Here is a 22,258-nt window from a genome sequence, read left to right as displayed (position 1 = left end):
CTACATGTGATGATGATGAGGTAGGGATTGTAATGAATAATTTTGCAGTATAATAAATATATACATTGTACAGTAGCTAATCCGCCATATTGCTGCTTGTACCTTACCTGGTACTAACCTAACAGAGTCCAATAAAACCTCTTGTTCTGACCTTGTTCCCCACTGACTGTTCATGCACACTAAGTTTAATAAATAACTACAGGATGTGTTGTTTATTGTTTTAAAGGAGAATAAGAAGCACCAGCTTAAAACCGTTAAACTAGCTAGTTGGTAGTCAGGCCATTAGCACTCTAAACTATTAGACTGGCTCAATAAAAATATGCATATATAACAGGTGAAATATTAAATGTATATGTGCAACAATAGTAGAGACTTACACCTCCTCTTATGGGCTCATAAGTCACGTGACGTTGTGTAGAACCAAAATGGCCGCTGTTGTATTTTGACGTATAATAGCTAGCTACTTTTCTTTTTGTTTCATTCTTGGTAGAAAACCAGCAAACGAGTGACTTTTCGGAGGAACTGTATCTTGTCACCCTCCGTATACTGGTGTCATAGTTTTTATCTTTAAGACAATCAACACTGACACATATTCGTTGAACGAGTTAGACTATGCATATTTAGTTCTAATACAGGCTAGCTAGCTGGCTCTGGCTGGCACACAGTAAAGCAGTTGAAAGTGAAATAGCTGGCTAACTTGGCTGCGATGGAGGAATTGAGCGCAGATGAGGTAAGGTGACAATGAAAATGGGTCTAAGTTAGAAGCGTTGCTCTATCTTACTTGCGTAACAATTTACATTTAGGTTTACAAAGTCTCTCCTTCGGACTTAAAGTCAAATGGAGTTGCTGCTAGCTCACATGCTATAAGAGCTAGCTCAGAGGCTAGCACATTCTAAATTGAAGAAATGCATCCGCGACAAAAATGCCACATTTATCTCAATACCAGCACTCACAAGTGCGTGTCAGCCAAGGCAATCCGCAAGGTGTTTATTTACGAAAGACAGCTCATGTAACGGAGTGAGCGAACTCGAAGCTGGATGTGGATGTTTGTGTCATCGTTGCTAGTACGCTAATATAATTTAGCCGGCGGAGCTCAATGCTAACTAGCTAACGTGATACTAGACGCTGTCCACAAGCTGACCAGTGAATAAAATTGTTTTCATTAAAAACAATAATATAATGATAAATAGATTGAATAGTTTTGTTCTGGTAGATGTTTTCTTCGCGTTATGATTTGACAGATTAGGTTACATTTTGCATGTCGGGTTGATTTGGCATATTTTCTTGCGGTAAGCTAGCTGACAGTTGCTAACGTTGTTTTGCTAACAGTCAAAAATTAGCTTGTGAGACGACTCAGCATAAAAAAAAAACACACACCGGGCCACCATTGTGCAATGAACTTTGGGCCGACTGTGCGGTCACTGAGCTGTCCCCCTTGAACCACGCACAATATTTTGTGTGGGTATACTCTCTTTGCAACCTTGTAGGTGTATTTAGCTACTCGATCAACTCGCAACCGAGTTTTCAATTGATTTACAGCAGTTGTTAGGCTCGTCAGCTGAGTTGTGACGATCAGTGCTCACATCGGACTTTTTTCTTTTTGTAGGTTGTGTTGTAGTTGTTCGATTAGACATGTCTTAAATTTAAGACCATACTACCCCTAAAGGAATGAATGAAAACCGATCAGTGTTATAATAATGTGTCTTTTGTGTGGGACTAATGATCAAATAATGAAAATGAACTTATCACCTTGCATTTCTTTTGTGGTTAACCCCTGTCAATAATTTGTCCTGGAACTTAAGAAAGGCCAATCATTAAAGTATACAAATGTATACAGTCTTGATATATGTCAGTCAGTACATAGTACTTTGAGTGAATATGTTCATCTGCTGGTTCCTTCATTCAAGATTCGCAGAAGGCGATTGGTTCGACTGGCAGGGGGACAGACATCACAGCCCAGCACCCCTCTCAGCACACCCCTGACATCCCCACAGAGAGAGACTCCACCTGGACCCCTCCATGGACACTCAGGTGCCACACCCCAGCCCCTGCCACCAGCTGCCTCCCAATCATTGGGGCTCATTGTCCACAGTGGTACCCCTGCCACATCCCCTATGGGCAACTCTGGTAAGAACTGAATAAGATATACAGGTTTTGGGATGTGACTGTCCAGTTTCAGTTGTATCTGTTACAGTTTCCATGTATCTGTCTATCTTATTGTTATTGTAGACAAAACATAAGCAATAAACAGCATATCAGGATTCAGTTAGCTTTGCCTGGCTGTTACCACAGACTTATTGTTGTTAACCTCTTGTGTGGTCTTAAGTCTAACCCTATCATCCTACTCAAATTATCCTGTAACATGTTGTCTCTGAAACTTGGAAGATAAACAACCATGGTTGTTTGAGCACAACTTTGAAAGGGACCTTTTATATTTTTTATGTTGATATTTGAACAGCAGGAACCAGTTGGTACATCCTGAATGACATCAATACAAACAGCAGCAGATTGTTGTGAATACAGTGTCCCCGTCTGATACTAGGTATAGGCCCTGCTGTACAAAGTGAGAATTGATCTTTTCACCCGTGCATTGCTCTAGAAACTGCACTAGCCATGTATGGATGCAGTGACATTTTCCTGGCATTGTTTGTTGGTATGCGTAGATGTGGTGGTGGTGTTGTTGTTATACAAAAGAATCTTTTCAGGGCCACTGCTACTTTTTCATAACTGGTTAAAATGTGTGATTTCCTTCTTTGCTGTTACATAAGTCTTCACTGCATGTCAGTGTGTTTGTTATGAATATTTTAATTGACACAACAGTGGTACACTGTTTTTATTTGACTTAGCAGTTGTTAATGATAATGATTGTTGTGGATCCAGGAGAGGGTTGTTAATTCCAGCTCTTCATCCACAGTACAATCCTTGGTGTTAATCAGCTTTCTCTCCCAGTGTTTTCACTAATCAGGGCATATAATGTTGTGGCACACTCTGCTGGTTTTAAAAGCCGCTAGTTGCCCAGTGTCTTCCATAAACATCAACTCTGACATAAAATATAAAACTTTAATTAGATGCTTATTCATGTCTTATCTATATCTAAGTTCTAGTAAGGAGTGTAATTTGATGTGTCAAAAACAATAATTCAAATTACAGTTAAGAAATTTTATTTAAAAATGCTAAACTATATTAGACAAACACTAAATCAGAGGCATCCCAATACGATGAACATAAAGTAAGAACCAGGAGAGATATGGCAGACTAAAAACCAACACAGCATAAGAAAACACAAAAATATATATGAACCATTACATTTTTAGAGGAGATCTAAAATATGACACTGTCTTTACGGACCTTCTCTCCTTTTCGAGCAGCTTAGGTTTAGACTAGAAAAACCCAGAAAAACAAGTAAACTACAAATTTAAACTTGAAATCTAACTTGAAGCCAGGCCCACAATATAACTCCTATTCCAGAAACAAGGCAACTTATTGTTTAATACTTAAATCAAAATATTATACAATCGTGTCATTTTATTTTTGTGTTTCAAAGGTGCTCAGTTGTGGCGTTTTGCTTTTGCAGGGGTGGCATATGGTAGTCAGAGCAGCGAGGGTGTCAGCTCCCTCTCCAGCTCCCCCTCCAACAGCCTTGAGACTCAGTCCCAGAGTTTGTCCCGATCACAGAGCATGGACATTGACACTGCCTCCTGTGAAAAGAGGTAAGAGTTTTTTCCAATGGCATATTGTATGGCCCAACTCAAAGGCTTTTAGCTCCATGAAATGACAGTTTGGGCTTTGAAGGTTGCTGTAAAAATGTCATCTCTATAATGAAGAACAGAAAATCTGTTCTTTAATTATATCAGTTACAACAGATTCCAATAGAGACAGATTTTCATGTTTTACACCAAAAAATGGAACACCTATTCACAAAATGACCACAGAAATGCAATGAATATCACAGGTTGTTTTCAATTATAAAGCTGTAACAATATTGACTTGTTCCTTTTTTTTGAAGTTGCTTCAGTTTTATTGTTCTTCTGATTATTTGTGACAAACATGAATAAAAATTATTTAAATTCGAGGCGCCACATGTTTTACGAAATATAGTAATTAAGTTTGTTGTAAAAGAGATAATATGACACTTCACATGGACCACTGAGGTTTGAGTGTTAGCATGGTCTTCGTAGGGATGAAGAGACTTAATAAGCACTGTGCCCCTGTTTTATTCCAGCATGTCCCAGGTGGATGTGGACTCAGGGATAGAGAACATGGAGGTGGAGGACAGCGATCGCAGGGAGAAGAGGAACTTAACTGAAAAGGTAAACAGCACAGAGAATGTTACTGAAACGACAGTCTTTTATCTTTAATTACTTGGCCCACTTGACTTTGATCATGTCCATCTTGAGATCAAGTGAGTTTTTAAATGAGTAAACATAAAAGGTATGTTGGGTATTTACAGGAACTTAATTGGGGACTTTCCATAGATGCTATTTGTTTCACTTTTATTTCAGTTCATTGATGCATACCTGTCTCTTTATAGACCACAGAGATCATGAGATAATGAGTATCATGAGAACCACAGTAATGCAAGTCCTTTTGACATTAACGCTGTGAATGTCTCCAGAGTGTGATCAAACCTTCGCTGTTGATTCTGCACCCCCAGGAAACCTCTGCAAACTCAGACGTCTCTGAAGAACAGGCTTTGCAGCTCATTTGTAAGATCCTCCGCGTATCGTGGAAGGAGCAGGATAGAGATGTCATCTTTCTCCCTTCACTGGCTGCAGAGTTCCACCAGAACTCTAAAGATGGTATGTGACTGAATCACTGTCCCCATAGCAACCTGATTGACCGTGCCCTCGGTGAAAAGGTCAAGTTTTGTGTAAAACTTGACAGATTCCTGCATTTGGTAACTTGACTTAATGATCTTTTTTTCTCGGTAGCATACTCCGACTTCAAAGACCTGATCGGCCAGATCCTGATGGAAGTTTTAATGATGTCCACCCAGTCACGTGTCCACAACCCCTTCGCCAGTTTGACCGCCACCTCTCAGCCAATTGCAGCAGCCAAATCTCCCGACCACCGTCTGACGCTGGTGCAGCCCTCCAGCCTAGGTGGCAGTCCCATGGGCCCCAGTGCAGGGTCCTTTGGAGCCAGCTCTCTGTCCAGGCAAGTACACTGACTCAGTATTATGAGCTCTGAAGTTTCCCAGAGAAGTGTCAGGGCTCTGGATTGGTTGTCATCTACACTTGTCCTCGAAAGTGTCTATAAGTTGGAAGCTGCCATATGTGTTTTCCTTGTCTCTCTGATTTTGATTTGATCATTTTTGTTGAAGACATTGTTGCCTGATTAATCTTGCCAATGATCGTCTTATCAATGTTGTCCACAGTCTGTATGGGTGTGGTAGTCCTCACCCAATGGCTTTGGATGCAGCCAAGAGGACTTCTCCATCTCTTCCCACTCCTACTACATCCTCTGTACCTTCCACACCCTCTACCCCACAATTCATTGTTCCACCCAGCCCATCTGTTACTACCACGCCAAGACACTCCCTCAACCCTCCATCTGCCCCCATGCCCATCTCCCAGCGCTATCGGCCTTACTCTGTCAACTCTCCCTGGGGGGTTCCTTCCCCATCTAGCTCTGGTCAAAGAGGATTTAGTTTCATTGGACCCTCTCCTAACCCTACAGGGCCCTCTGTTCCTCCCAACACCCCAGTCCCTGTGCCACCACCCAGCCCCCAGTCCCTCTCCTTGAGCTCACCTTGGGCTCGCAACCTACCCTCCTCCACACCCCCTGCCATGGTGCCCCCTTCTCCCAGATCAAATACCCAGCAGACCGCCTTTGGTTCCAGGATCCCACCGTCTAGGTATCTTATCTGCCATTTGCGTGTCAGTGTGTGGTGCACATGCAAGTAAACGTACTAAAACCTTAACTTTTTGTGACGCACCGGAGAGTCTTTCAACTAAGTCTTTGCCCAGATCCCCTTTGTTGTATATATTGCTTCTGATATTATGTTTCATGTAGTCAGATGTCATCAACACAAGCTCATAATAATCTCAGCTGCATAAGATTTAGACTGCTCATCTAAAAGTCAACCTGAACAACCTGATATTTTAGCATTTCCGTGTTTAAAATGATAAGTTAAGAAAAATGGATAATTCAAACAGCAATCGTAAAAATAAATAAATAAATAAAGTATGTTGTCTGTTACAAATGCCCAAATGGTGATTCAAATCTGGGGAATTAAAAATATATTTAATCAAACATTACTTTACATTACATTACTTGACATTTAACAAAAATGCTAATATATGGGGTGTTCAGACACTTAACAGGCATTCTGGTTTCTTTATTTTGCAGGACTAAGACTGCTTATTGCTAACATGTATAACATGAAAACATCTAACCCGTTTGCATATAACTAATCTTAGATATAGTTTGACAAGCATGTTTAAAACGTCCTGCATTGCTACAAGACTCTCAAGCAAATGATATGGGCTTCATGCCTCTTTGCAACGGCTTGCTCAACACAAGTTGTGACACTCAGTTCAGTTATGAGCTGAAAAAATGTTCTGACAGTGTATTAAAGCTGCAGACAAAATGGCATTAATGAATATTTAAAAAAATCAGCACAGGAAGCAGTTTTCACGCAAGCATGCAACCCTCCAGCATCCTTTCCGTAGTGCTCCCCTCCTCTGTCCTCTTTTCTTGTGACTTGTTACCATTCCACATTTGTCTTCATGTTTTTTCACTTCCTTTCTGTCTCTTCATGCTTTCACAACACCGTCTTTTCTTCCATTCTTTCCCTCACTCCTCCTGTCTTTTCCTCGTCATGTTAGCCCCTTGTCCTTCCTGTTCTTTGCCCTGTCTGACATGTCACAGGACAGCAGTGATGAAGATTCTGAGGAGGAGGAGGATTTTGCACGGGTTCAGTTTGGGTCCAGGTACACCGCTGCACGGTGTGTGTTAATGTGTGTATGCTTGCTCAATGATGGACCCGCTGCATGTTCCAATGGGCCCAGGAGGCTTTCGACTAACAGTGCACAAACACACCAGGGAAAAGTGGTGAAAGAAAAACTGACATAGCCATCTTAGAGGGAGCTTTATTTGTTTTGGTCATCAGAGGTTTAGACATGAGATCCACGAACTATAACTTTTGGTGCATCATGTGATGGTAAGTAATAAATACCGTCTCGGTAGAAGACGATTAAAGTAATCAATGTTCCATAAAGAGCTGCAGGATAGAGAAATTATCCTGTATTTCATAATACATTTCTCTGCCTATTTATTTCATATTTATTGGGTAAAGTCGATTGAATTTCATTTTTAATCTACATGAATATCTGCAGTACACTCTAATGGTCCTCAACCCAGATAAAATGATCCCCAACCTTGAGAGAGCATGTCAACTTAAAGAGAAGATTTCCCCAGTTAGTACAGCATGAGACTTGTGTTTATAAATTTTATGCATGGCATATCATTAAGTTACAACAGGTAGTCTTATTTCTTGCTCTTTGGGCATTTCTACTGCTACTCAGTAAAGTGTTTAGGTGAAGTCATATTGTCTTCCCAAAACAAATGCTCATCGGCCAAATGAGTTTTAGTTTAACTAGCATCTCATTTCTCTTCAGGAAACACTGGCATGCGTGCAGTTACATTGTTATTTAAGTTACTTGTCAGTATAACCTGTTGTGTTGATTTGAGTTTTAGCTTCAGGAGCAATTGTAACCCTGGGCAGCGGCAATTATTCTTGCGTTGCCTGCGTCCAACGGACAAATAACAAGGTTCATTTTATTACCTCCTAAGGTTTATCGTGCTTTGAAGCAGCTCACATTCAGGTTTTGCGGTTACAGCTGACCACTAACAGCAATTTCAACTTATGCCACAACATTTGTCAGTTAAATGCAACAAGCTGAATCATAATATTGGCTTTGAAGTCTTAATTTGATACTATATAAACTCTTTTTTTCCTTTTTCAAGAGCCCAGCGCTGAGATTCTGAAATGCTGTCACTAATGCCTTATAGTTTGTTTCTTTCAGGACCCTTGAGAATGGGTTTGTGCTTGTTAACCATGCAGACATGAAAATGTTTAATGCTAACTGTACATCTCTCTGTTCTGTGATGGTTCTTTTACTTAAAGAGTGACCCTCTGTCCTTGTTTCTGTGTTTACCTTCCTGTTTATAGTCTTGGTGCATGTGGAGGGGGGATGTCCTGCGATTCAGCCAGCGACCGCTTCACCATTGAGGCATGCAAAGAGACAGAGATGCTGAACTACCTCATTGAGCGTTTTGACAGTGTTGGCATGGAGGAGAGGAAAGCTCCCAAGGTAGCTCGCTGTCTGCAAGATAAAGAAATGTCTCAACCAGGTTTTATTAAAATATTAAGTGATTCTGTGGAAACATTTAGATTTTGAGGTCATTTTTAGCTGAGTAACTCTTGTGACTGATATTTCATGTTCTTTTAAGCTTATTCACCATGTCTAAATTGGTTACAAAATGTCCCGAGGACAGGAGAACAGTCTGTACTTCAGAGACTAGCTGCAGCCCAGTTGGTCTGGAAATGAGTGGAGGTTTTTCTCATAAAAAAAAACAGATTCAGCAGAGTCTGCAGAGAGTTTCTGTGGAATTGTCAGCATACATTTTTTTCACAGGTCTGCTCTGACTGTTTTCTCTCTTCTCCTCTCTTCCTTGTTTCTCACTCAGATGTGCAGCCAACCAAATGTCAGCCAGCTTCTCAGCAACATTCGCTCTCAGTGTATTTCTCACGTTGCCCTGGTCCTCCAAGGCACCTTGACACAGCCTCGGTAAGCAAGCCAGCAGCACACTGTGACAATCTTTGGACTATTTTCTTATATCATTATATTTTTGTACATTCTGTGCCTTTTCCTTCCTCAGTCTCCATAGCAACCACTCTTTCACCTTGCCTTCAAACACATTCATTCATTCATTCATTTATTTATTTATTTATTTATTTTCACCACGGTGCTTCTGTCTGTTTTCTACATGTAGAAACCCTCTCCAGCAGTCTCTGCTGGTACCTTATATGCTGTGTCGGAACCTTCCATACGGCTTTATTCAGGAGCTGGCGCGCATTACCCACCAGGAGGAGGAAGTGTTCAGACAGGTGGGATGCACGCCCATCCATTTCTGATGCGTTTATACTAAATCAGGGTCACTTTTGTAAGCTGAAACCCATTGCAGCATACACACTCCAAACACACTCGTATTCAGTGCTATGGACCAAGGAAACAACACATACATTCTGATTAAAAAGCAAAACCTGTCTCAAAAGGCAAGAATAAACCAAATATGAGGTCACTGTTCACTGTGACTACTTACATGAATGTAGTTGGGGTGATACCTTGTTTTGGTCAGTCACTCTAAAGCACCTTCACACAGTGATGGAGAATTTGCAATAATTGAGGCAAACATGCAGTTATCCACAACTTGATAGTTTGCTGGAAATTGATTTCCATAAGTTGACGTAGCACTGATGCAAGACTTGTTTACTATCGCTTCTGTATCTTCTTATTTTTCAGATCTTCATTCCCATCCTCCATGGGTTGGCTCTTGCAGTGAAAGAATGTTCTTTTGACAGTGACAACTTTAAATTCCCCCTCATGGTAAGCAGATGTCGTCCTGGCCTGATCTATACTCTAGTACCAGACAGGAGATGAGACTGTAGTTACAATTACAGGGGATGTACAGTACAGCAGGGCTTAATGAGGTTCTGGCAGCCTGATAGACAGCTCAAGATGTATAGTATATGAACTGGATGTGGGCCGACATCCTTAAATATACATATAATGCTGTTCCCACTGTGCTGCTTCTCCTCTTGGATAGATAGACGCTCTTACCTAGAAATTCAGAGTGAAGCTGCAGCTTATATTCACCATTCATGCTAGCATACACAATAATAAAGTACTATAATCTGATTTGGGACAACTGTAATTTTGGTGCATATAAAAAATACATTTTCTAAAACATTGTTGTCACTTGAACATTGTATGAAAAGTGTTGCGGTTGTAATCTTTTTTATTAAATTAAAAATGTTAAGTAATATCTTGAATCATCAACTAATCTCTAAGTTGTGCAAAAAACCATATATATTGTATTGTGGTCATGGAAGATTTACATCAGTTGTGTTTTGTTTTTACAGGCATTAGCTGAACTTTGTGAAATCAAGTTTGGAAAGACTCACCCAGTGTGCAGTTTGGTGAGTGTACAGTTGGATACCTAAATCTAAATTATCTGATTAAGTGTTCATCATTATGTCCCCAAGGCTCAAATTATTCAGGCCATGTACTTCTCTAATTTTGTCACCAAACAGTTCCTTTCCAAATATTTCCTTGAGTTTTGCGGTTGTCTTTGTTGTTTATACTTTCCTCATACCAAGATGCCCAGCTGACGTCATCAAATTAAATTTGTCCTGCTTGTTTTATTCATGACATTTAGCTTCTCTTAATGAGCTAAACTGAATGAGCAGGTAGGAATAAATGGTTCAGTTCTGATTCTAGCACCCCTAGTTCAATAAAAGGTGTCAATTGTTTGTGACTTGAAACCACAGAAAACCTGTGCACCCGTGTGTAATATGTGTCTCCGTCATGGCTCCTCTGTACAGGCAACATCGCTGCCTCTGTGGTGTCCCAAACCACTGAGCCCTGGTTGTGGCAGAGAGATCCAGAGACTGTCCTACCTGGGAGCCTTCTTCAGCCTCTCTGTGTTTGCTGAGGACGATGTGAGTTGACGATTCAGTTAAACAACTAAATGCCAATTGGCTACAGTCTGGTGCTATTGAATTTATACTAATTCTTTTAAGTTCCTGCCAGCTGTAGAAGTTTGTTTGATGTGCATGTTTTTAATGTGTCATCGTTGATCTTTTTCCTTTAGACCAAAGTGGGAGACAAGTATTTCTCGGGCCCTGCTATCACCATGGAGAACACGCGAGTTGTCAGCCAATCATTGCAGCACTACCTGGAGTCAGCAAGGGTGAGTTTCCACTTTAAGGTTCTTTATTTAATAGCTGTTCGTATCAGTGTAGAGTAATTTGTTAAAGTTGCGTGTCATCTTTTCCAGGGTGACCTGTTCAAAGTTCTCCACAACATCCTACTAAATGGAGAGACACGCGAGTTAGCTCTTAATTACATGGCAGCTTTAGTCAACTACAATGTGAAGAAAGCCCAGATGCAGGTGAGTCGCAGAAGTTATTCAGTAAAACCAAAGTTGTTTACGGTTACCAAACTTCCACATTAAGAGAAACAGTAGTGTTAAATATAGATTCACTTTTATACCACGCCCCTTATTATAAAAATGTTTTTCCCATAAAGAAACGGAAGACTAGAGGGTATTTCCAATACATTTCAGCAACCTGAAGCTTTGACATTCCTGAATTTATGGTTTAAGAAATGTGTACCCCTGCTCTGTGATGCACAGGGCTATGCAAATGTTTGGCATTGTTAACCTAACCTATGTTCTTATTATGATTTAAAAATCTAAAATACTGTACATGCAAATTTGTACAGTTCTTGACACCACCAAAGAATTGCAGGTTTGAAATTAGGATGCAAAATGTACATATCTACACACATTGTGTCATCTGGACTTGTGTTAGTGAAAAATGTAGGAGGCAAATTTCACTTTTTTGCTGACTTGTTCTCATTCAGGTTGTATACAAAGCTTTTGAACATTAATTTCTCCTTTCTCCCAGACCGATGACAAGCTGGTGTCTACAGACGGCTTCATGCTCAACTTTTTATGGGTGCTGCAACAGCTGAGCATGAAGATCAAGCTGGAGACAGTGGACCCTTATTACATTTTCCATCCACGCTGTCGCCTTGTTGTCAGCCTAGAGGAAACGCGTCTAAAGGCCACCATGGAGGAGCTGAAGAGCTGGCTGACTGAACTGCGTAAGTTGACATTAATGAATCAGAAAGCTTTTATGAATGTCTGAATGTTTGATATGTTGTGTTTTATTTTCCCACTACACAGACAATTAATATTTTTATGTAACTTACCTTTTGTTTTATGATGTTTTTTTCCCCATTTTCCTTCTTCAAAGCACTTTAAGAAAATTGCTTTATAAATAAAGTATATTATTATATTATGAAAATACATAGATACATGATTGTGAGGATTCTAGGTAATGTTTTTAAGAATGTTTTGTTCTTGAAGTTTGAAGTAATTAGGTGGTATTATGCTTTGGTATTTCAATAATGCACTTCGGCTACATGGTTCATAAACTGCTGCCATTTTTAGAAATCTGTTAATTGCTCGTAGAGACGCCATTTTGCATATTTATCAGTTCTCAGTGATTCATCAACATGTCAGATTTATGATTTTCTTTTTTCCCCCTAAGTAATCCAATTAATCTGGGATGAATCATCCTTGTCTTACTGTCTCTGTCTTCCTTTTGACTCTGCTTTATTTGGAGTCATCTACAAAACAACAGCACCTACACATGTTGTACCATATACAGTACATATTGTATGTTATGATTGAAATATTATTATAATTATTATTTTATAATGGGAATTATGATTTTTATTTGTTCACACGGACAGACGAAGACCCCACCAAGTTCTCAGAACCCAAGTTCCCCACCGAGTGCTTCTTCTTGACCCTGCACACCCACCATTTGTCCATCCTGCCTGGCTGCAGGCGCTACATCCGCAGGTTGCGAGCCATCCGTGAACTGAACAGGTATATACACACACACACACACACACACACACAGGTATTCAAAGCATGCTTAGTCTATGTGGGTTAACCCTAACCCTATTGCTGTGTTTACCCTGTTAGGACTGTAGAGGAGCTGAAGAACAGTGAAAGCCAATGGAAAGATTCTCCTCTGGCCAGTCGACACAGAGAGATGCTCAAGCGATGCAAAACCCAGCTCAAGGTCAGTTTAACATCCTTCAGATGCACCTGCTGTCTTCCCTTCATTTACTGATTAAACACAGATTTAAAGTCAGAGACCTGCAAACACTCATTTCTCAGTTCACTATCATTAAATGCTGAAACATGCAGGATTCTGCAACAGAGCATATTTACAGAGATTTGATCTTTATCGTGTGTGACTTCGTCCTGTCAGAAACTGGTGCGAGCCAAAGCTTGTGCTGACGTGGGCCTTCTGGATGAGAACCTGCTCCGCCGATGTCTGCAGTTCTACAGCACAGTAATTCAGCTCATTCTCCGCATAGTGGACCCTGCCTACCCCAAGTGAGTTTCCCTGCCACTGACAGGCCATGTTTGCCATTGTTGTGATACTGATGTAAAAGGACCAGATATGGAAACACCCAAAGGGTTTTTTTTTGTTTTTTTTCAATCTATGCTGACTGTCATTCTGTGTTTCAATTCAGAGTAAACTTTAAATCAGTATGTAACCGTAACATTTATTTCTTCATCCCTTTTGCAGCATTACTCTGCCGCTGAATCCTGAGATTCCCAAAAGCTTTGCTGCTCTCCCCGAGTTCTACATTGAAGATGTGGCCGAGTTTCTGCTTTTTGTTGTGCAGTAAGTTCATAGTTCAGTCTTTCACACATTGGTTAACCGTGTGTTAACAGTGAATTGTGGATTGCAGTAATAAAAATGATAGATTTGTCAATCCACAGTATGTGATGTATTGGTTACAAAAATAGTATCTGCATCCATACAGAAGCCAAAGACAGGAGTGATTAATAGGCTTTAATCGCTTCCCCCACCTTGTCTTCCTCCTTTGTTCCAGGTATTCTCCCCAGGTTTTATATGAGCCATGTGTCCAGGACATTGTCACCTTCTTGGTGGTGTTCATCTGCAGCCAGAATTACATCAGGAACCCCTACCTTATCGCCAAGTTAGTGGAGGTGCTGTTTGTCACCAACCCTGCTGTACAGCCTCGTACTCAGCGATTTTCTGAAATGATGGAGAACCACCCGTTGTCTGTCAAACAGCTGGTCCCTGCGCTCATGAAGTTCTACACTGGTGTGTACCATGTATACTGTAGTCCTATCTGCGAGAAAGAATAATGAAGTAATTTTTAGTCCTTACGTTGCTGACATATACATATCTCTTTTTCTCGACTGTCTCCTCTGGTCAGATGTTGAGCATACTGGCGCCACCAGCGAGTTCTATGATAAGTTCACTATACGGTACCATATCAGCACTATCTTCAAGAGTCTCTGGCAGAACATTGCCCACCATGGCACCTTCATGGAGGAGTTCAAGTGAGTCTGCTTTTGCAAAAATTACGCAATTTAGTTTCGGGAAAGTGCCTGTCTCATGTGAATTGAAATCCATCCTCACCGTCTCTTTCATCTTCCTCTGTTTTTACTCCTCTCTAGCTCTGGCAAGCAGTTTGTGCGCTACATCAACATGCTGATTAACGACACCACCTTCTTGTTAGACGAGAGCCTTGAGTCCCTGAAGCGTATTCACGAAGTTCAAGAAGAGATGAAGAATAAGGAGCAGTGGGAGCAACTCCCTAGGGTCGGTGCTCAGCCTTATGATTAGAGTTGGTCATGTGAGGATTAAAACATTGTGCATTGACAGTATAAAACCATATCCATTAAAACTGGGTTTAATTACATTGAATGACAGACTTTGGCTCGTGAGAAGCATTCATATTTGTTTGGTTTTCTGGCACTTCAGTATTATTAAGTTCCAAGTTAAAAAAGTTCCCCAATCGCAATTACAACTTGGATATTGATGAGACCACTGTTAACAAGTCGGAAACTTGTAATCAGGATGAGTCTGATATGACCTGAATGCATCATTAACCTCTAAAAGGACAAGATAAAAATTAAAACAGTAAAAACTAATCGATGACAAAGGTTACAGAGGATATTTTGAGCTGGAGCATATTGTCACCTAAACTCACCACATTGATATTTCTGCTGAGATGTGAGACTAGTGGACAGCTGTTGAAGAAATGGTATTTACTAATTGTTATCCTGCCAACTTTTCAGGAGCAGCAGCAGAGCCGCCAGTCCCAGCTGACTCAGGATGAGCGGGTGTCCCGCTCCTATCTGGCCCTGGCCACAGAGACGGTTGAAATGTTCCACATCCTAACCAAGCAGGTCCAGAAGCCTTTCCTCAGGCCTGTGAGTGTCGCTGCCCCCACTGGACATTTTGTAAAATGGGCACTCGTGCTTGATGAATTCTAGGCTCAGACGAGCTGATTCTAAACAGTGACTTCTTCTTCACACAGGAGCTGGGGCCTCGTTTAGCTGCCATGCTGAACTTTAACCTCCAGCAGCTCTGTGGGCCTAAGTGTCGGGACCTTAAAGTGGAGAACCCCGAGAAGTATGGCTTTGAGCCCAAGAAGCTCTTAGACCAGCTGACTGACATCTACCTGCAACTAGACTGTGCCCGCTTTGCTAAAGCAATTGCAGACGACCAGGTAGGCGCAAAAGGAGATGAAGTGTACACTTTATCACAAATGCAGCATTTAGAGTACTTGGGAGGTTGTTATGATGAATACTGGTCATGAGATAAGGCTGTAGGCAATTGGGGTTAGCACAGTTATGGTCGTATTGCCTTTAAGACATCACTATGAAAGCTCTCTTGTACTCAGTGAACATAATAGTGTTTCACCCCATTCTCCCCAAATAATGCAAGCCGGAGGAAGCGAGGTAGCAAATACTGTCGACTAGTTTTTATGCGTTAAGTGAACAGTTTGCTACATTCACATGATGTGTTTATGTGTTACTGTGTCTTGTTAAAGCACCACAGACATCCATGTGATTGGATATTTCGGTTTGAACTTGAAAGAGCAAAGTAACATTTAAATATTGACTTTATGCAGTTGACAATGAGTGATTTGTTCCTGGGGAATCCTTTTAATTTGAAACAGTTCCAGTGTCGTAACATTCAGTTTTCTAATTTGCTCCTCTTGCTTGTTGCACAGTGTGACAACCATAAAAATGTGTGCAGACATAACTGTGTTTTACAACTTTAATGTGATAGTAACACACAGTTAAGGTACTGATCATTTCAAAGGTGCTGTTCTCTCGCAGCTCCCTAATGATTCTCTTCCTGTTATTTGTTGCTATGCAGCGGTCGTACAGCCGTGAGCTCTTTGAGGAGGTGATCTCAAAGATGAGGAAGGCTGGAATTAAGTCCTCCATTGCCATTGAAAAATTCAAGCTGCTGTCGGAGAAGGTGGAAGAAATAGTCGCCAAGAACTCCCAGTCTGAAATGGACTACAGTGATGCACCTGATGAGTTCAAAGGTCTGTATGTGTGTTTGTCCACACTGTTTTTAAGCATTACACCTGCAGTGTTTAAATCTGTTTATCCAAAAGAGAGGTAAAGGTAAATTGGCTGAAAAAGCCATAAGCCTGACCATACATACTGTGTTTACATATCTCATTTTCTCATTTTTCTGTACAGTCCTCAATATTACAGAGTCCCAAACCTATTTGGAAAATTAGTTTGATCGTCTCTTAATTATAAAAAGACAAAATAATCATAGTGATGTCTTGTTTATATTCACAATCATTTCTCATGATGTATTAGTTGAATATCCACAATGAAGAAACTGCGAGGGCCTATCTGTCTTATTGCTCTGTTTCCACCAGCATCGTATTAACATCTTTAAATACAGTTTTTAAATGAACTTACAAATGTTAAAAAAAAAGATTTTTGTGGTGACTTTAGCCACATCTAGCAAGTCACTGAATCTCTGTAAAAAAACAAGTAGATAAAGTAATTTGCTTAGAAATCTGATGTGAACTCAGGTCAGTCGGTGCAGATGGACAGAATCTTCAAGTGCCTCTGTTGCTGTTAAATTCCAGACATTTGCAGGGGATTTTGTAGCTCATAGAGGTCATATAGACAGCTTAGAGCAGGGCTATCATGTATCCACAGACTTAATATAATCTAGTAAGAGAACGTGGCCCACATACCTCCTTTGATTCCCACATATGCCAGCCAACCCACCACAGTCGATGGAAGTGTGCCATACAGGAGGCTTCAGTATCAGTTTTCTATGTGGTTAAAATCTCCCATGCCGGGTTTTATTTTTGTAACGCACAGTCTTACTGTAACAACCTTGTGACATTTCAATATAGGGCACACTTTATTGAACGCTCTTATTGAATATTTATTGGATATTTTCTTTACTGGTGTTTTTACAGGTGCAATAATATTGCTGTCATATAAAACGCATCATTTTTTCAGCAGTTGGGGTTGTGCATTTCACTGACCCATTGACTTATGGGTCTGATGAAGACATATCTTACATGTTATTCATTGAATTTAGTTGTTTTTCATTTTTCTTTCAAAAGTATTTTGATTTAGTCTTGTTTGTTTGTTTATTTTTTGTTTTATTCATTGACACTAAAACCAGAGGATAGGTAAGATAGTAGAATACCTCTTTTCAGATCCATGCACAACATTTGAATACTGACCCTTCTCCAAACACAAGGAGCAGCCTGTTGAGCAGGGTCTGATGTTTGATTTTTCTCTTTAAAGAAAGAAAAAGGACAACAGGATATAATGACAATAGCATTCACTGTGATGAAAGGAAGGTGCCAGTTCTGCTGTTGATGAAACACAATTTCTGCACAGAAGCATAAAACCAGGATAGGCAGTTAAAGGTTGTTGGTTTTTGTTTTTGCATCTCAGTCTTCTGTAAAATGTACATATAACTGTGTTGTAACAGACCCTCTGATGGACACACTGATGACTGACCCAGTGATGCTGCCTTCGGGGAACATCATGGACCGATCTATCATCCTACGCCACCTGCTCAACTCCCCCACTGATCCCTTCAACAGGCAGCCGCTCACAGAGAGCATGCTGGAGTCAGGTAACCCCACCACGTTGCCTTTTCACCAGTAATTACATGTAAAACAGTTCTGTTCAAGGTATGCGAGGGCAAAGTGCAAAAGTCTGTCTTATTAGAAAGCAAAGCAAGTATTAGATTGTGAGCGTCATTTTCTCAGATGTTCCTCATAATCTCTTGTTAATTCTACAGTCCCTGAACTGAAGGAGAGGATCCATGCCTGGATGAGAGAGAAACAGGGTGGGCGGCCTGTCTAAGGACCACATGTCACCAACGTCCGGCCTGCTAACCATCATTAAGGGATCTGTCCAAATCGCCTGAATTCAGTGTCACAACTACCAATGACAACAAAAAACATTTTAAATGGAAAAAAAAAGGAGACCTGATTTGATTTTTTTTTCCTTTTTTTTTTTCTTTTTTTTTTTTTATTCGCATTTACCCTTTTTGTCTCAAACCATTATCATGGTTCTAAAAACAAAACATAATAAAGTTAAAACTTTTAAGTTTTTTCTCATGAGTTTGTGTATATATATATCAAAATATATACATATATTTAACAAGAGTTAGTTAATGCATTATAATGCTGCAAGATTAAGTTTCCACCAACAGGTTTACCAGCGAGGTGCAAACACTCACTTCACTGATCATCTTCCTTTACTGTTCTCATTTTGTTTTGTAATACTGTGTATGTTGGCTTCATTGAAGACTTATAATTATTTGAGGCAGGTGGGAGGGCAATACATTTGGGGGAGTCTGGGTGGGTGCTGATAAAATTGCTAGCCCTGAGTTTTCATTATGAAGACTGTGACAATGATGAACTTGAGTCCACATAATGTATGCTGGTGTCCTAACACATGCACAGTTTGTGCTTGTAGACGAAGTTCAGAACTGGGAATAATCATTAAGGATGTAGCTTAACGTAAACTAATCCTAAAGTTAGCTTCCTTTCGAGTACAGTAGGAAGATAAGCAGTGGTTTACCAAAATACAGTATATTCAGTTGTTCCTTTTAGTCACATTCTTCCTGCTCACTTCGATAAACTGAATTTATTTCTTGTGTGTGCATGGCCTCAAGTTCAGAACCTCCTAAGCGCCTCATGGACAAATAACCCTCTTTTAGGCGAAGTGAAAGGACAATGAGAGAATGTAGCATGACCACCAGAAACACCATCGTAGGAGCACACCATTAAAGTCTGTTCGTCAGAGCCACTGACATCTCACCTCAACATGGTCTCTTTCAAATGGCACTGTACCTAACTTGACCTTGCTGACCTTAACTGTACAGGAAATGATTTCCTTTAACCACATACCTGTTTTGGAAGCTAGGATTTTGAACTGAAATAAATGATGATGCACATTATTTCAAAACTCGTCACTGGTTTTTCCTCAGATTGATGCCTTAGTGGTTTGGTTTGGCCCCATTTTTTAAAGTGTATTTGACATGAAAAGACAAACGCTGCATAAAACAAAATGTCAAGTTATACAAAATCTAAAATTTATATCACTAATAGATATTGATGTAAAGAGAGTAAACATTGAGCTACCCAGGTGACTAGGTGAGATTAAATAACACAATAAAATACCAAAATTATCAATAAAATCACTCAAAAGTCAAACATAAAAATTCCATACAAATTAAAACTTAAAAAAAAAAAAATTAGTGGCGTTTTTTTTTTTTTTTTTTTTTAAGGGTAACTTATTCCAGTTCCTGAAAACACAATCTTTTTTTTTTTTGGAATGTGGTTTCCCAAATGCACAAGCTTAGTCATTCTTCTACTGTAACTGTTATTAACTAATGGATTGACTTGGGCAACTGTCCCAATTTTATTGGCAAGATTTAAACCATGTATAATAAAGGTTAAACCTGAGCAGTTTATCTCGAAAAACCAGAAATTACCCCTTAGTCACTCTTGAAGGTGATCACCTTTGTTACAAACCATGACAAGCCTACGTTTTATTTTGTCAAACACAAAAATTGAGCAGAAAATGTCGTTTCTGATGAGGTTTTAATTTATACTGTTCAAAATAAATATAAAATAGGCCTTATCCGTACCGTATGTGGTTTTAAATGTAGAAAAGGATTGTAAACATTGTGAAGTAAATGAAATATACTACAGCGTTTTTTAAGCACCGAGATGTGACGTGCTCCATTACTCGCTAGGGGGCGCTCTTTGCGGCGACCCTGGGTGTTGCGGTGATAGCGGTGCGGGGAGCGGTGGGTAGAAATCCTGCAGTGTGGCGTCACGGTCGTGAAAAAAAAGGGAAACAAACCCCGCCCACTTTCTTTCTCCCTTCCGAAACCGAGGATTATTATAGGCTCTGCGACGCATTAGTCACCAATATATCTTCGTTGATTGGCCCGTAAGGCTGCCAGTCAGCGTGGCCGAGAAGGAGTTGACGTAATCTCTTCGGTAAATCAAGGCAATCTATCAATTCTTCTTTTCGCTTGTGTGCAGATAGACGTCCGCCTTTTATCTCCACGGGAAAATAAACTCGTCAGAAATTCACCGGTTGCAACACAGCTCCATCCGGCGGAGGATACCGCTATAATGGGTGTTTTTTACGAAATTGGACTTTGTAACAGTTTTCGTGCTCGCAGATTCTGATAAAAACAACACATTTTGACGCCCGCTAGCTAACGTTAGTTCTCGCTACTGTCCGGTGGTGTTGGTGTTATCCTGGTGAGAGTCTTAAAACGTGAGTAAAAAATGTTGAATTAATTATTTACGTCTTTAATGTTTGTAGCGCACGAGGTTGTTATTACAGATTCATTTAAGGTAGTTGTTAGTGGCTGATGAACGACTATATGAGCAACGTTAAAGTGTCTGGCAATGTGTTTGGACCGTTACACGGTCCCGGTTACGGTATCAGTTTATTGAATTCATTATATTTAATTTACAAACTGTATAATATTATTCGTTTACGAGCAAAGTGTCTGTCTTTGGGTGCATCGTCAAATCCGTCAGACACCGGAGGTTAGTTAGTTCCGTCTCGTAACACTAGATACTGAAGTAACTGCAGTCAGTGTTTCATAGCTTAACGCTAGCTCATAGTGAAAAATATAGCAGATAATGTACGAAACATTGCACCCATTAGCATTTAATGTTACATTTCTCATACCCTCCCATGCAGGTTACACCAGGAACAATGTCGAGTCTGTGCTGCTAAAATAAGCATGCAACTCCTCCCTGCACTGTTCCACAACATACAGCAGCGGAGGATTAGCCTACTTCCTAACATCCGCGAATTTAATTTTTTAAAACGAAAATTTAAGCTCTTTGTCTGCACAGAATGAGCACCGCTGGATGCAGCAGACAGGCCGAGCTCACTGTCCCACTGTAGCCCAAACCAAATAGGGCAGATAGAATTTCATGGGCGTATGCTTTAGCAAGTATGGCTGACTGCAAGGACATGGAAAAACATGAGATATTTGGCCTATGTAGTCACGGGGCGCGTGAGGTATAGCTTAAATTCACTGTAAACATATCGCAAAGTTGTGTTATTCTAAAACAATAAATTATACTCTTTATGCAGCTCAGTTGTTATATGTGATATAATATTTTTATTTGCCAAACGAGTATTTCACACCTACTGTGGATTTATAAATTAAATGCATCACTTTGCAGCCTTTATATGACTGTTAAATCTTTGATCGGCTGCTGTTTACAAAATATTAAAGCGCTTCAGTGGCTTTGGTCGGCCATATTTGTTGTAGGCTGTTATTACTGGAAACTGGGAGGCGATGGACTGTCATTGTGTTTGATTTACATTTTGTCAGAATTGTATTCTGGCAGTTTATATATTTTAAACGAGGAAACAAACGCAGTCTTGCCTCATTTACTTAACACCACATATTTTTTTTATTTTTTTACCAAGCAGATGCAAATATCTCTATTTCTGTGTTTCCTTTAGGAGGGATATACAAAGAATCTTACTGGGAGACAGTCCTAAACCTCAAACATGTCTGGGGCGTCTGTTAAAGTCGCCGTTCGAGTTCGGCCCTTCAACTCCAGGGAGATGAGCAAGGATTCAAAATGTATAATTCAGATGCAAGGCAACACTACAAGTAAGTAGTCCATTGGCATTCACACAACATGATTTATCAAATTTATACAGGGCTTTCTGCTCAGGGAAGTTCAGTATACCACACATGCACCCGCGTGGTCTTCCTTCAGGGGTCTTAGCAGAGAACAGTAGAATGAGCAAACTGAATAGTGGACGGTTGGGGACAAACAGCTCAAAAGAGAATAAAAGGCTTACAGAGTGAAATTCCTCCTCCTCTGAAGGGGCCTGCATGCCTGAGGAGTCTCTCTGTGTGAGAAACGCTGAGTTGGTTCATACTGGGAGACCCAGGGGTCGCTACAAAGCCTGGCCTACAAACACCCCCAATTCATCAAGGCTTTATCGCACAGTTGGTGTTTTTAAGAATGGATATGAATGTTGCTTTGTAGTTTATGACTATGTTATCTTTTAGTCTACACAAACAGTTTGTGAAGAGCTTGTA

At 40.2% G+C, this 22,258-nt stretch overlaps 2 protein-coding genes across 14 annotated transcripts in view; both read left to right on the top strand.

The window, feature by feature from the left end:
• Nucleotides 1-420: 420 nt before the first annotated feature.
• On the top strand, nt 421-19,114 carry ube4b (ubiquitination factor E4B, UFD2 homolog (S. cerevisiae)). 2 transcript variants are annotated; one of them, XM_023427475.2, is made up of 29 exons: nt 421-730; nt 1,908-2,127; nt 3,575-3,710; nt 4,223-4,310; nt 4,655-4,799; nt 4,932-5,157; nt 5,378-5,857; nt 6,831-6,935; nt 8,177-8,318; nt 8,695-8,795; nt 9,001-9,115; nt 9,531-9,614; nt 10,151-10,207; nt 10,613-10,729; nt 10,882-10,980; nt 11,068-11,181; nt 11,699-11,897; nt 12,552-12,690; nt 12,790-12,889; nt 13,082-13,209; nt 13,406-13,504; nt 13,716-13,951; nt 14,067-14,193; nt 14,311-14,455; nt 14,935-15,069; nt 15,177-15,368; nt 16,025-16,199; nt 17,633-17,779; nt 17,948-19,114. In XM_023427475.2, the coding sequence occupies exons 1-29, from the start codon at nt 707-709 to the stop codon at nt 18,010-18,012; spliced, it is 4,140 nt and encodes a 1,379-aa protein (XP_023283243.1). In that variant the 5' UTR covers nt 421-706; the 3' UTR covers nt 18,013-19,114. The 2 variants fall into 2 exon arrangements, with proteins under 2 accessions (XP_023283243.1, XP_023283244.1); XM_023427476.2 differs by lacking the exons at nt 5,378-5,857; nt 6,831-6,935.
• A 1,058-nt stretch (nt 19,115-20,172) lies between these two features.
• Nucleotides 20,173-22,258, top strand: part of kif1b (kinesin family member 1B) — a 59,763-nt gene continuing 57,677 nt past the window's right edge. For 7 of the 12 annotated variants that reach the window (XM_087179713.1, XM_023427443.2, XM_023427441.2 and 4 more), the window contains exons 1-2: nt 20,174-20,451; nt 21,667-21,820. In XM_087179713.1, coding sequence (XP_087035839.1) covers nt 21,715-21,820 — 106 coding nt within the window. In that variant the 5' untranslated portion in view covers nt 20,174-20,451; nt 21,667-21,714. Of the gene's footprint in view, nt 20,452-21,666; nt 21,821-22,258 lie in introns of all 12 variants that reach the window. The other 5 variants (XM_023427446.2, XM_087179715.1, XM_023427445.2 and 2 more) reach the window with 2 other exon arrangements.

The sequence above is a fragment of the Seriola lalandi genome, unplaced genomic scaffold (assembly GCF_002814215.2).
Source record: "Seriola lalandi dorsalis isolate HSWRI2012SDOR001 ecotype SW California unplaced genomic scaffold, Sedor1 jcf7180002054861, whole genome shotgun sequence".
NCBI lineage: Eukaryota > Metazoa > Chordata > Actinopteri > Carangiformes > Carangidae > Seriola > Seriola lalandi.
The sequence above is the reverse complement of the archived record's forward strand: the minus strand, read 5'-3'. Positions and strand labels throughout refer to the sequence as shown.